Here is a 12,613-nt window from a genome sequence, read left to right as displayed (position 1 = left end):
GTAAGTCACAGTTTTAACCCCTTGAAACAGCCCTCCGCTCCCCAGCAGCGCGTCAGGAAGGAGCCCGCCCCCGCCTGTGCCTTTGGCGGGAGCTGCCTTTAGGCCCTGCCGTGGTGGCCGCGGAGCTGTCAGCCGGGAGAGCCCTTCCTTCCCTCGGGGGAACTGGGCACCTCCGGCTTAGACATTAACGGGGAAATAGACGTGATGTGCACCCACGCGCTCTCGCCTGCCGGTCGGGCACCGGCCGCCCCGCCCCCCGGGTCGGGTCTGCGGGAAGCGCCGTTCGGGCTGGGCTGGACTCGCGGCCCGTCGGCGTGGGTGGAGGCGGCGGCGTCACGGGGCCGCGGGGCTGTCGCCGCGCGGTCCCTGCGCCGCCCTCGTCGTGGGGCTGCGGCCTTTCGGCCCAGCCGCTCCGCTGCTCCCGCCCCGGGGTCGGGCCCGCGCGGAGGCCCGCGGTTTGCCTTCCAGCCCCTCGCGCTGCCCGCTCCTTCTGCCCTCCCGGGGCAGGCGGGGAGGTCGCTGCGACGCCGCCGCCCCCGCGACCGCTGTTGGACTGAACCCCTCTGTTCCCTGGCGTTTCAGGAAAGCGCCTTTCGGTGCCGGCAGCTCTGCTTTTATTGCTGGACGCGCGCCCTTTCCCCTCCTCCCCGGGGTTCTGCTCAGACGAGGGGTCCTGGGGGAGGGGCTGAGGGCGCTGTCACCCCAGCACCGGCTCCTCGTCGCCTCTGTGACCGTGGTCGCCTCTCTGGCTGGCGGAGCTCGGCTGCTGCGTGACTCGCTGGAGCCAGAGCGCGTATCGGGGGACCTTGATGAGCAGGAGCGGCCCGGGGCCCTCGGGGGGCGCAGCGCTCAAGAGGCCGGTGAGGAACCAGGCGCCGCGGTGCTCCCGGGCCACCGCGCCGCCCGCCGCCCACCGCGCCGACCCGGCCGCCGCGCCCCGCTCGCAGACCGTCCGCGTGGTCACCGTGGCGTTGAGGGCCCGGCCGCACTCCCCGGGGTCCACGTGCTTGACCAGCAGCCGCGCGGGCTCCAGCTCGGGGCCACGGAGGGTCCAGCCGCCCAGCACGCCCGGCCGCGGGATGAGGACGCGCTCGGCGAAGTCGGCCTCGGCAGTGCAGACGGGCCGCCCGGCGTCGGGGCAGCGCACGGGCTGCGCCAGCTCCAACAGGGCCACGTCATTGTCCCCCGTGTCCTCCTCGAATCTCGTGTGCACGTGGACGCCCTTCACCTCCACCGCCGGCGGGGCCTCGCGCGCCCGGCAGCGGGAACCTAGAAGGAGGCGGGGGGGTCAAGGTGACAACGTGCGCCCCGCCGCCCGGCTCCTGCGCGCAAGGGACAGGGGCTACCCCGCAGAGGGGCCTCTCCCACACTCTCCTCTAGGAAACCCAGTGAGGTGTTCGGGGCGGGGGCGGGGGCGCGGGCGCAGAGCGCAGTGCCGGTTGCTGAACCGGTCAAAAGACTAGGAAGAAATTAGGAGGAACCTCTCCAAGCCAATCAGAGCTTGGCTTTTCGGATGTCATTTTCTAGGCCGACGTTCTGTTGACTGAAAAGTGTCTGGGGCTGGAGCGTATATTTGCGGGTCCTGGGAATCGCTGTGGAGCAGCTCACAGCACAGCCCAGGCCCCGGGGTGGACAGGGATCCGAGCTGCCCCACGTCAGTATCAGTGCCTCGCAGTGACAGTTTCACCAGCTGTGATTTCCTCCTTAGACTAAACATTCCGCATTTGTCTGCCTGCTGTGCCCAGAGTTCCACTAGGTGTCCCCGTTGCTTTATGACTTTGTGAGGAAGATAAGCTCAGTCTGTATTGCATTAGAAACAAAAATTCTAGATTAAAATTTTTGTTTCTACATAGGATAGTTTTTACTTCCAATGTGATCTTATAAAAATGAATGACAGGGCTTCCCTGGTGGCACAGTGGTTAAGAATCTGCCTGCCAATGCAAAGGGACACGGGTTCGAGCCCTGGCCCAGGAAGATCCCACATGCCGTGGAGCAACTAAGCCTGTGCGCCACAACTACAGAGCCTGCGCTCTAGAGCCCGTGAGCCACAACTACTGAGCCCACGTGCCACAACTACTGAAGCCTGCGCACCTAGAGCCCGTGCTCCGCAACAAGAGAGGCCACCGCAATGAGAAGCCCGCGCACCACAATGAAGAGTAGCCCTGGCTCACCGCAACTCGAGAAAGCCTGCGTGCAGCAACGAAGAACCAATGCAGCCAAAACTTAAAAGATAAATAAATAAATAAATCTATTTTAAAAAGAATGATAAAATACTTACTTGTTTTCACACTAACGTTTCTGTACAAGAGTGAACATTTTGCTGTTGTCAGTACAAAATTGTCCTGTATTAGAACACCTCCACAGAAGTCTTCTCCTTCAGAATTTGTTAGTTTTACCTTTAAAAACCAAACAGACAATAAAGAGTTGGTGCCAGTTTTCAGGATTCGGGTCAGTATAGTGTCGTGGTTAGGAAGATGGGCGCACACCCCTCCAGCGAGCCCAGCCCAGCCCACCCACTGCTGAGGCCGCCTCAGCGCACGGAGTGGAGGGGCGAGAAGGGGTGAGTGATGGACACTTGGAAGATGGACGCTCAGGAGGACAGGCAGCAAAGGTACGGTCCCGCTGGGGACAGATCCCCACCTCCACCCCGCCTCTCACTTGATGTCCCCTCCCTCGGTCCTTTTGGGTCCGGTGGTCACTGAGCTCTGTCCGTTGTCTGGCCAGGCCTCCACCCAGCAGCCGAACGCTTCTGCCCCGCTCCACCTGCTTGCGAGCAGCAGGGCGAAGTAGACGCGTTCCGCACATGGGCACACGTGCGCACACGCGCACGCACGTGGGGCTGAGGCAGCCCCTTCACCAAAGGGCCCTGTACAGCTCTCTGTCGACCATGGTGGTCGCTGTGGTTACTGGGCACTTGAGATTGACTGGTCCAAGCCAGGATGTGCTCCAAGAGTAAAAGGCTGTACACCCCAGAGGGCAAAGGCTTAGTTGAAAGAGAAAATGTGAGTGTCTCTCATTGTTTACTATTCATTACATGTTGAGATAATATTTAGATGTATTGAGGTAAGTAAAACACACTATCAAAATTAATTGCACCTGCTTTTACTTTTATGCACGTGGCTACTAGAAAATTTAAGTTACGTCTGTGGCCGATATTGTGTTTCTATCGACAGGGCTGTTCTAAAGGACAGACGAGACAGAAGGGGATGATCTGCATTAAGGGCCTGGGTTGCAAGGAAAATGCAAAATGTAGGTAAATCCAAACCCATGTTGGCGGTATGATTAAAAATAATACTTATTTTGTGGAGTTACTAAAAAAGCAAGAAAAGGATAAAATATTGGTCAAAATAGCAGATGAGCCTAGTGGGAGGTGCTTGAAATAATTTGGGAGAAGGGTAAACATTATAACTTCAGGTATTGCTAAGTTAGATATGAAAGTTTCAGTGTCAAGGGTGGTCACTGGATGAAGAGAAATAGAATATTTAGCTTCCAAACCAGGCAAGGGAGAAACAGGAAAATAACAGAAATGGTGCCAAAGAAGAGACGTTTCCTGAACATGGCAGCGGAGCTGGACTCCGCCAGCTGGTTGTGAGCAGGGCCCAGGCCTTGCTCTGGCTCTGGACCCACCGTGTCCACCCGAGCGCCGCCAGGATGCCTATCTTCCGAGAGCAGCGACATTGGAAACGGTTTTTGGACTCTAAGAAAGGCCTTGGATGGCTGTAAATAAAACTATGTTTTTATTTGGTGCAAATAATGAAGACACTGAAGCTGTGAGTTCAGAATGAGAAAGTGCTTTGAAGTGTGATGTTGAGATTGTAAGTAGTTCACCTAAATCAAAGAAGGTGGAGATGACAAATAGGATGAAATTTGTAACAAAAGATTAAAACACATTTATAAAATGTTTCTGTTACCTGCCACGGGAAAGTCGGAGGGTGCTGCTCGCATCCCTGTGACGTCAGGAGGCCGTCAGAGATGAGGGCTCCGCACGCACACCTGTCTTCATTGTGGCCACATGAAAAGAAAAGTCAGTGCCTCCCAGGGCAGACGTCGGGTTTATCTGTGGCGCTGACCCTTCAGCCTATTCCTGGATGCCCGCTAGGTTGAGATAATTCACAGAGCAGGTGAGATTAAACGACCTGCTCTCAGGGACTGAGAAGGCCCCGGGCAAGCCCAGCAGGGGACTGGGAACCCCCGGCCCAGCCACAGTGGAGGAGAACCCCGCGCCCAGCCACGGAGGAGGAGGACCCCCCCCCCCCGCCCAGCCACGGAGGAGGAGGACCCCATGCCCAGCCACAGAGGAGGAGGACCCCGCGCCCAGCCACGGGGGAGGAGAACCCCCCCACCCAGCCACGGGGGAGGAGGACCCCGCGCCCAGCCACGGAGGAGGAGGACCCCGCGCCCAGCCACGGAGGAGGAGGACCCCCCGCCCAGCCACGGAGGAGGAGGACCCCCCCGCCCAGCCACGGGGGAGGAGGTGGCCTGTCAGAGGTCCCTGCAGGAGGAGGCCCAGCGGAGGGGACTCACCGTGGGGGATGCAGGATTTGTGGTCCTGGCCCAGCTTATGCCCCTTCGCACAGCTGCACGTGTAAGACCCCGGCCCCGGGTGGCAGAAGTGCTGACACCCATCCGTCCTCAAAGGGTGACATTCATTTTTAGCTGAAAAGGGAAGAAGGGAAAACCAGACATGTTACCCTGGACATAGCCACTCTGAAATCTCCTTGCGCACTGGGACTCTGGCTTTTCCTTCCAAACGTCGCCAGGCGAGCGTTTCGACTCCCGCGTCAGGAAGGGGCGAGGAGCAGTCAGGGCTCCGTCCTCAGAGCAGCAGCTCGGTTGCGGGGGGGGGGGGGCAGGTCTGCAAGTCCCTCGCAAGGATCCTCGTTTCCCGGCCGTGGGCTCACTTCCCGCCGCAGCAGCCGCTCCCTTTAAGGGGCTTCTTCCAGGTGGGCATTGGGATGAAGCTGGAAGCCCTGCTTTGGCGCGAGTTGCACTTGGGGCGTCCACACAGCACTGGGCGGGGCGCTCAGGAGGCAGCTGGAGTCCGGGGATCCAGGCTGGACGTAACGTTCGTCCCGGAAACGGGCTCCGCGTTGGCCCTCGGGAGCATTACGCGAGTTTACTGCCGCACGAACGACCACTGACGGGAATTGGCGCCGCCCACCCCCCACGGATAGTCTCACGATGTTGAAGGGACATCAGCTGATGAGGCTGCAGGCCGGGTCACGCACCCACGACCCAGAGAGCCGGGTGCGGTCCCCTCATAGGCTGACCACCCCAGACCCATCACCCCCAGCGGGGTCAGCCGGGCCCCGGGAGAAAGGAGAGTAGATCGCGAATGGTCTGGACGGGGCGGGGGGCTGGGAGGAAGAGGAGGGGACCCCACGGGGGAAACAGGGGCCGTTCACAAGGTGTGATTCCCAGCGGACAGCCGGGTTACCACGGGCCTCCTCCTGCTCATCCCCGGGGCGGGGCTCGGTGTGGCGGAGGCCGGGGGCGGGGGTCCGGGGGCGGGGGCGGAGGCCGAGGCGGGGGCGGGGCAGGAGGCCGGGGGCGGGGCGGAGGCCGGGCGTGGCGGGGGGGGGCGGTGCTCACCGAAGGCGCAGTCCCGGCCGTCGTAGCCCGGGGCGCAGGTACAGGTGTAGCCGCGGATGGTGTCCTGGCAGGACCCGTTGTTGAGGCAGGGCCGGGAGACGCACGGGGAGCCGCCTGCCGACAGGGACGTGAGGACACCCTGCGGGTAACACCCTCCGACGTCCCTCCAGGACCCCCTTTCCTTGCTGGGCGGCCACGTGACCAGCGCCGGCGCCTCCTCGAGCTCTCCTGTCACTGTGGTCCCCGCAGGGACGCCCAGCATCCCCCAAGCCTCGCCTTCCTCAACCGGGTCTGACCCTTCAGCACGAGGCCCAAGGGAGCCCGGGAGGCCGCTCCAGCTTCCCCCTGATCCCGGCGGGACCTCGGGGCCTTTCCCACCCTCGTCCTCGGGCAGTGCCAGGCCCTTCCTTTGGGTCAGGGGTTCCAGGAGCCCAAGGCTCGAAATCTGGAATCCACTGGCCTCAAATTAGCAGCCCTCGTGAGCCAACTGCCTCCCCTGACCTTAAAGGGAGGAGAAGAGGAAAGAATCCTGGAGTAGGTGGAGGAGACACTTACCCAGATACGTCTTCCAAAATTCATCCTGTACAAGAGAAACATAAAAGTGTTACAAATGGGACATCTGTGTTCCGTGTTTTCTCCTGTGGCCGGGCTTGAAAATAAGAAAATGTTGATTTTATTCACTTCATAGGAAAATACTGGTTGAAACAAAGAATGTAAAATTCTTTACATCTACTTAATATCATCTTTAATACACCCATGTCCCATGTCCCATTCAGTATTTATTTACGGTGACCCATTTGAGGAAGGGAAAACAGTCTAAGACGTGGCACAAACACCACGGCCTCGCGAGGCCCTTTCCCCTCCCGGGCCTGTCTCCATGGCCCCACTCCGCAGAGTGCCTGAGGCAGATGTAGAAAATTCACATCACTTTTTCTGTTTTTATAAGCCAGTTCAACAAGGATTAAAAATGTGGGGGGAATGTTAACTTGGGGTGGCGGTATCTAAAATTAGGAGAATTACTCAGACTTAAGGCCTGGAGGGTAAACATATAAGTAATTGCATCTCCCCAAATCATACTCGGACTTCTAACAACTCAAGCACAACTTTACCAGGAAGTTTTAATTTCTCTTGGTTTGATTAAAGATCATTTTCTTATACATGGGCATTTAAGAAATTATGATTTTAAAATACTTTAAAAATATATTAGAGAAACGGGTCAACATTTTGTTCAGAATCACCTTTAAATATTGCTGCTTTAATATGTAGAACTGGGAAGTCTTTATTACGTATTTTACTATTCTGAAATATTTACACACAAATATTCAGGCCCTCTGTTGACTGATTGATAAGCTTATGAGTAACTGAGAATGGCAAGTTCTCAGTTGTATTATTCAGAGTGTATGTGTTGTCGCTTGTAATCCGAGTTATAGATTATGAGAGATGTTCTTACCACGTAGGCATCCTAGGGAGGATCTTTGCGTTGCTGACACATTGAAACAATTACATCTTTATTAAAAATACTAAATTCCGTCAGAGTCCTGTCAAGCTGGGTGACCTCTGTGAGGAGTCCGGCTACTCAATGTGCTAATTTGCTTAATCTGAAGAGTTTAGGTGGTGGGACTGAGCTGCCATCCCGGGTGCCCCACTAACTGGCTGGGGAAAGTGATTTCACTTCTGTGTCTCTGTTTCCTCATCTGTACAATTAGGATTAGATCAACCTCCCAGGTAAGTAAATAGGTTAATTAATTTAGTTCAGCCTCTTTGAGAAAATGTCCTCTAAGGCAGCGGAATAATCAGAAAGCGTGTGAGTCTGTGGCAGGGGGGATACATACAGTGGATGCGTCATTTTCAAATACTTCTCGTGCTTCCTCGTAGACACAGATTTCTTCGTAACATTCCTTTTCTAAATTTCCCTCAAAGAGCTCTTCCAAAAGGTAGGAGCTGGCTCGTTTCCGTCTCACCAGAATTTCATTTGCTTTTGAGGTGGGAAGAAACACTGCAGAACAAGACAGGCGTGTAGGCGCCTCAGCGTGGGCGGGCAACCCAAGAACTCCCACCCGCATCCTGAGGGCCAGGCTCTGCGGTGCTGGGAGGAGCAGACCCAACGGTTGACCCTCAGACCCGGGAAGAAGTTTACCTCCTGCTCACCACGACGTTGGGCCCCGGGCCCCTTACGTGCAGCCAGGTGAGTAGGAGTGAGCTTAGAACAGGAGGGTGGGAGCCCGCGAGGAAGGGGTGGAGACCGGGTTTGAGAGGCTGCCCCCTGGGCAGTCCTCTGCCAGGACAAGAGCCCCCGATTTCTAGCTGGGCACACGGCTGCGCGGACAGACTCCCCTGGTGCTAAGGGTGGCCGCATGGCTGAGCACTGGCCACCAAGATGCAAACAGAAGGGCTAGGCAGCAGGTTCCTGGGAACCTTCTTGAAAAAGACAACTGGCGTGGCCCCTGGCCGTTTCTTTGTCCCTCTCTCCATCCTGCTACCTGGGACACAGATGTGATGGCTGGAGCTCTAAGCGTCATTCTGGAATATGAGGATGAGGATCACAGCGGGGAGGACTGAGTAGAGCCACCTCATAAGGACACCAGTCATTGGATTTAGGGCCCACCCTAACTGAGGATGATCTCCTCTTAATTAATACACCTGCAAAGACCCTATTTGCAACTAAGGTCACATTCTGAGGTTCTGGGTAAACATGAAGTTTGGGGGACACTGCATAGATGGTGTCCACAGATTTCTCCACTGTGAGGAAGATGTTTTGGGATAGGAATGTCCTGTCCCCCAACAGTCTTTAGCCGAGTGTTTTCAGCGTCAATGAAGTAGTTTTTCCTGAATCAGTTATTACCATTTTAATTGCAGAAGAGTGACTTTACACCCCTCTTTCCTTCTGCACTTACTAATCGGCATTCTGCTGTAAAGGAGAATCTTTTCCCTGAATGCTTTGTGTTGATTCATTTATTGAATGGATTTTAAAATTCCAATGAATATTTTTTCCATTTCAGAAGTTCTGTTCGATTCTTTTTCACATCTGTTTGGGCATCTTAATGTCTCCTGTTTTCTTGCTGTACCTCTATCACATGTCCTGTGTTCTGTGTCTGGGTATCAAGGTTTTTGTGAGTCTGATTCTACTCTTTTTCCTGCAAGTTTCTGGTTGTCTTCTTTCCTTGTGTGTTTGGGTTTTTCTTTTACCATGAGACGCCCCAGGTTGAGAAGGGAGCCCGAGGCAACGAGGACCCATGTCTCCCCCCGACGTGACCCTGGATCGTTGGGGTGTCACTGCAGTCACCAGCAGTCGCCGCAGACCCCTGGGCCGACTGCAGTGACTGCTTCTCCGGAGAGGTTTCTCTTTCTCCACCCAGCACCAGCATCCCGCCGCGGAGCTTGTCTCTTTCCCTCACGTGGTGCCAAGCGTGGTCTGAGCTGGGGTGGGGCCTCCTCCTGGGTCCCCTCGCGCCGTGTAGGCTCTGCGCCTGGGGCTGCGGGGAGCCGAGGGTGGTGGGCGCTCCACTGCCTCGTTCATTCTTTTGCTCCCGTTGGTCTTTCCCCTCGTGCCAGGCAGGGGCATGTAGCAAACGTGGGATAAAATACTTACTCTGCTTTCAGCGTTACCGGGAGGGTTTTTCTGGGTATCTCATCTGTGGCCCCTCCAGGACAGCGTTTCACGAGTCCTTGTTTATTTAGGCTGCTTCGGCCGTTTACCTCGCTCACGACTGTGCACAGTTGTGCGCGGCTGTGAGCTGTGTGCTGCCGGGGGCGGGGGGGGGGGTGTCTCTTACTGAGGCCTCATTCTGAGCTTTGGGTTTTATTCTAAAGGTTCGACTGACTGTAAGAGGTATCTGATGTCACCCTGTCTGCTGCGTGGAGGGAGGGAGGGAGGGAGGGGGGCGGCGGCTGGAGCCTTGGCCGAGGTGGGCAGCGCAGCCGAGAGAAGCGGTTGCAGGCCCTGTGGTCACGAGTGTCCCCGGACATTTAGGACATCGAAGGAAAGAGGTTATGATCATTTTAATAATATACTTATTTAACCCAATAGATCCAAAATACTTCTGTTTCAACACACAACAATTGCTAAAAAACTATTAATTTGAGTTTGCATTCTGATTTCTGTGCTAAATCTCTGCAGGCTGGTGTGTTTTGAGCTCCTGGCGACCTGACCTTGGCCGCCGGTTGGGTGCGGGGGCGCGTTGGCCGCGTGGGCGGCAGGGCTCCAGGGCCCCCCATCTGCGGTCGCTGGTTTGGGTCTGAATGTGAAGGAAGGTTGAGGACGGGGAGAGGCCCGCGGGCGGGGGGCATGAGGGGCTGGGGTGCCCTCCCGGCTCCCCCAGAAGCCGTGCCCTACCCAGTCCTGAGCCCCGGACCCGGCGGCCGGCTCCACCTGGGCCCCCGGGGCCCCCGAGGGACACGGTCACTTCCAACATACTCGTCACGAGCGGCGAAGAGACCGGGAGCTGGGCTCAGATCATGCTGGTCCCGCCGGGGGCCCTCGGCTCCCAGAAAAAGCCCCCGACCCACCCACCCGCAAGCCTGAGTCAGAAAGGATGCCCAAGGTGGCGCCTACCTGCGGGCTGGGCGTCGCGCGGCGCGAGGAGGGCGAGGAGGGCGAGGAGGGCGAGCGGCGGCCCGCGGCCGGCCATGCTCAGCCCGCGGCCAGAGCGCCGCCCGGCTCGGCTCGGAGCGGGTGCGGACGGGAAAGCAGCCCCGCAGAGGAAGGCCGCCCGCGGGGGCCAGCGGGCAATCCAGTGGCCTAGAGGCTTCAGTCCTGTCTTTTTCCGTTTAAGGCGAAGAGAGGGCAAGACGGAGAAATGAAAGGCCGAGGCCGACAGGGACGGAGCTGGGGCGGCTCCTCGGGAGGAGGTCGGAGGTCGGAGGTCGGGGGTCGGGGGTCGGGAGCCGAGGCGTCCCGCGGGAACCGGGCCTGCGCCGCGGGGGCGGGGAGACACGGTGGCACATTTCGCCGACAGATAAGGCGGCACAGCGCGGTGGGCCGCCTTGGACAAGCCGGTCACAGAGGCTCCCTGTGGGGGGGTAACCCGAACAGAGCGGGGTGGGGCTGGGGGTTAAGGCAGACCCTCGAGGGCGGGCGCCCACCAGGCCGGTCCAGCGGGGCTCCCGTGAAGGGCTGGGGAGCCCAGCACCTCCCGGTGAGACCAGCTCTCCTGGGGCACCAAGTGCCAGGGGAAGCGGGCCTGGGGGGCGCTCGGGAAGAGCCTCGCGCAGCGCCACGAGGGCGTAGATACTCTGGCCTCCGTCTGAGGGGACAGCAAACTCATCCCCCCTCACCGAGCGGGTCAGCACGGGGTCCCCCGGGGGCGCTCTGCCTCTGTCCCTCTCGGTCTCTGACTCTGGCTCTGGCTCTGTGTCTCTGTCTGTCTGTCTCTCTCCCTCCCTCCGCTGGCAGCCCGCACACCGGGCTTCCCTCCTGTTAAGGGGCCCCTGAGGAGCACCCGCACGGTGCCCTCTCTCCCCGCATCCTCTTGGTTTCCTTCGAAGGCTCGTGTAGTGTGTTTTTCCCAGCTGTTTTGTTCTTTCTGACGTGGGCACCTCGGCGACCAGGGCTGAACCCCGTTCTTGTCAGGAGCCCTGCTTCCCGTCCGCATCGTCAGTGAGGACACACCCCCACTCGGTGATGCGCCCCGGGCTCTCCTGATGCAGAGCTACCCCGTCCTGTTTGTAATTCAAGTCCGATGCTCGGGATGACTTTCCCCAGGGCTCTGGTACCTCCATCAGGGTCTCATGGTGGCTGTGAGGATCATTCTAGAACGGAAACATCACCCTCCAGCCCCAAGGGCCGGGGGCTGCACCTGCAGCGGGCGGAGGCCTCCAGGGACCCTGTGTCTGCAGGTCTCCGGCTCTCTAAGCCCGCCCCCTCCCCCTGCCACCCGGCCGCCATACAGCCCTCCCTGCTCCAAACGCGGCTCTGTCCCAGGCATGTCTTCACCCTGCCCCTCAGGGACCGCGGGTGCCGATGAGCGGTCCCTCACTCTCGGGAGGGACAGTCAGACCCTGACCGCCACCGCCCCCCGTGGTTCCTCACGGTCGGCTTCCTGCTCACGTCTGTCCCCGGAGGAGACTTTCTAGGGGACATGCAGTGGAGCGGGACCGACTGTGCCCACAGGGCACAGGCCTGGTTCAGGTCCACCTGGAGACGAGCTTTGAGGCCCATGGTCCCAGGGCCCACGGAACCAGCATTGTGCGAACCAGACAAGAGGCCTCCCTACCACGCTGCCCGAATTCCCTCTGGAACCTCACTGAGTCCAGCTCTGTTTCCCAACGGGGAAGGTTCAGCGCCTTGGGCGGTGGGGACCCCTTTGCCCTCCACTCCCAGGTGCCCAGCTGCCCTTGCTCTCTGACCTGTGGGCTCGGCCCCGCTGGTGAGAGATGCCAGCCTGGTGGGAAGGAGGGCTCCCCCAGAGCTCTCTCCGGACCCCAGGCAACCTGTGGGCTGACAGCCCATCCAGGTTTGCTCTGGACGGAGACCCCCGTCCCCAGCACGCAGGGCCTGGCCGTCCGAGGCCTTCTCGGCGGGACGGTTCCCTTTGAGGAGGTCAAGGCGGGACGCGCAGAAACGGACCCTCTGGCTTGACCGTTTCTGGGAAGCCCGTTCGCGTTGATTTTTGCAAACGTGCAGATCTCCTGTTTACGCAACTGCCCAGCCAGTGACCTTGGGAGCTCTCGTACTGGAACTTTGAAAGTTTGCTTAGCCAAGTTACGCAAAATGCAAACGGTACCGGGAAACACGGCACGTCCCGTCTGAGGTGACTGCTTTTTCTAGAAGCATGCCTGCTTTTCCTGGCTGTTTGGCTTGAGGGCCTGGAGCTGGTGCGGCCGGGAGGGCTCGACCTGGGCTGTGACCACTGGAGGAGGGGCGGCCCTCCTGCAGCCCCCCAGCACATACCTCGCTAGCAGGGTAGCAGGGGGGCGGCAGGGGCTAGCCAGAGCTGGGTTCGTGCTCTGGGCTGTGGCCTAGAGGAAGACTCCAGAGCCCCGGCCTGGCGACAGTCACACCCAGGGGCGTGCCCGTGGCTCT

At 58.8% G+C, this 12,613-nt stretch overlaps 1 protein-coding gene across 1 annotated transcript; it reads right to left on the bottom strand.

Annotated features, from left to right (window-relative positions):
• Positions 1-625: 625 nt before the first annotated feature.
• On the bottom strand, positions 626-10,454 carry PROZ (protein Z, vitamin K dependent plasma glycoprotein). The gene is made up of 8 exons (XM_033843753.2): positions 10,145-10,454; positions 7,425-7,588; positions 6,148-6,172; positions 5,593-5,706; positions 4,525-4,656; positions 3,912-3,997; positions 2,279-2,396; positions 626-1,269 (listed from the first exon to the last, which is right to left on the bottom strand). Exons 1-8 carry the CDS (start codon positions 10,218-10,220, stop codon positions 698-700), a joined length of 1,287 nt encoding a protein of 428 aa, XP_033699644.1. The 5' UTR covers positions 10,221-10,454; the 3' UTR covers positions 626-697.
• Between the last annotated feature and the right edge of the window lie 2,159 nt (positions 10,455-12,613).

This window comes from Tursiops truncatus, chromosome 18 (assembly GCF_011762595.2).
Source record: "Tursiops truncatus isolate mTurTru1 chromosome 18, mTurTru1.mat.Y, whole genome shotgun sequence".
NCBI classification, from domain to species: Eukaryota; Metazoa; Chordata; class Mammalia; order Artiodactyla; family Delphinidae; genus Tursiops; species Tursiops truncatus.
Note: the sequence above shows the minus strand (reverse complement) of the source record. Positions and strands in the feature narration are given on the sequence as shown.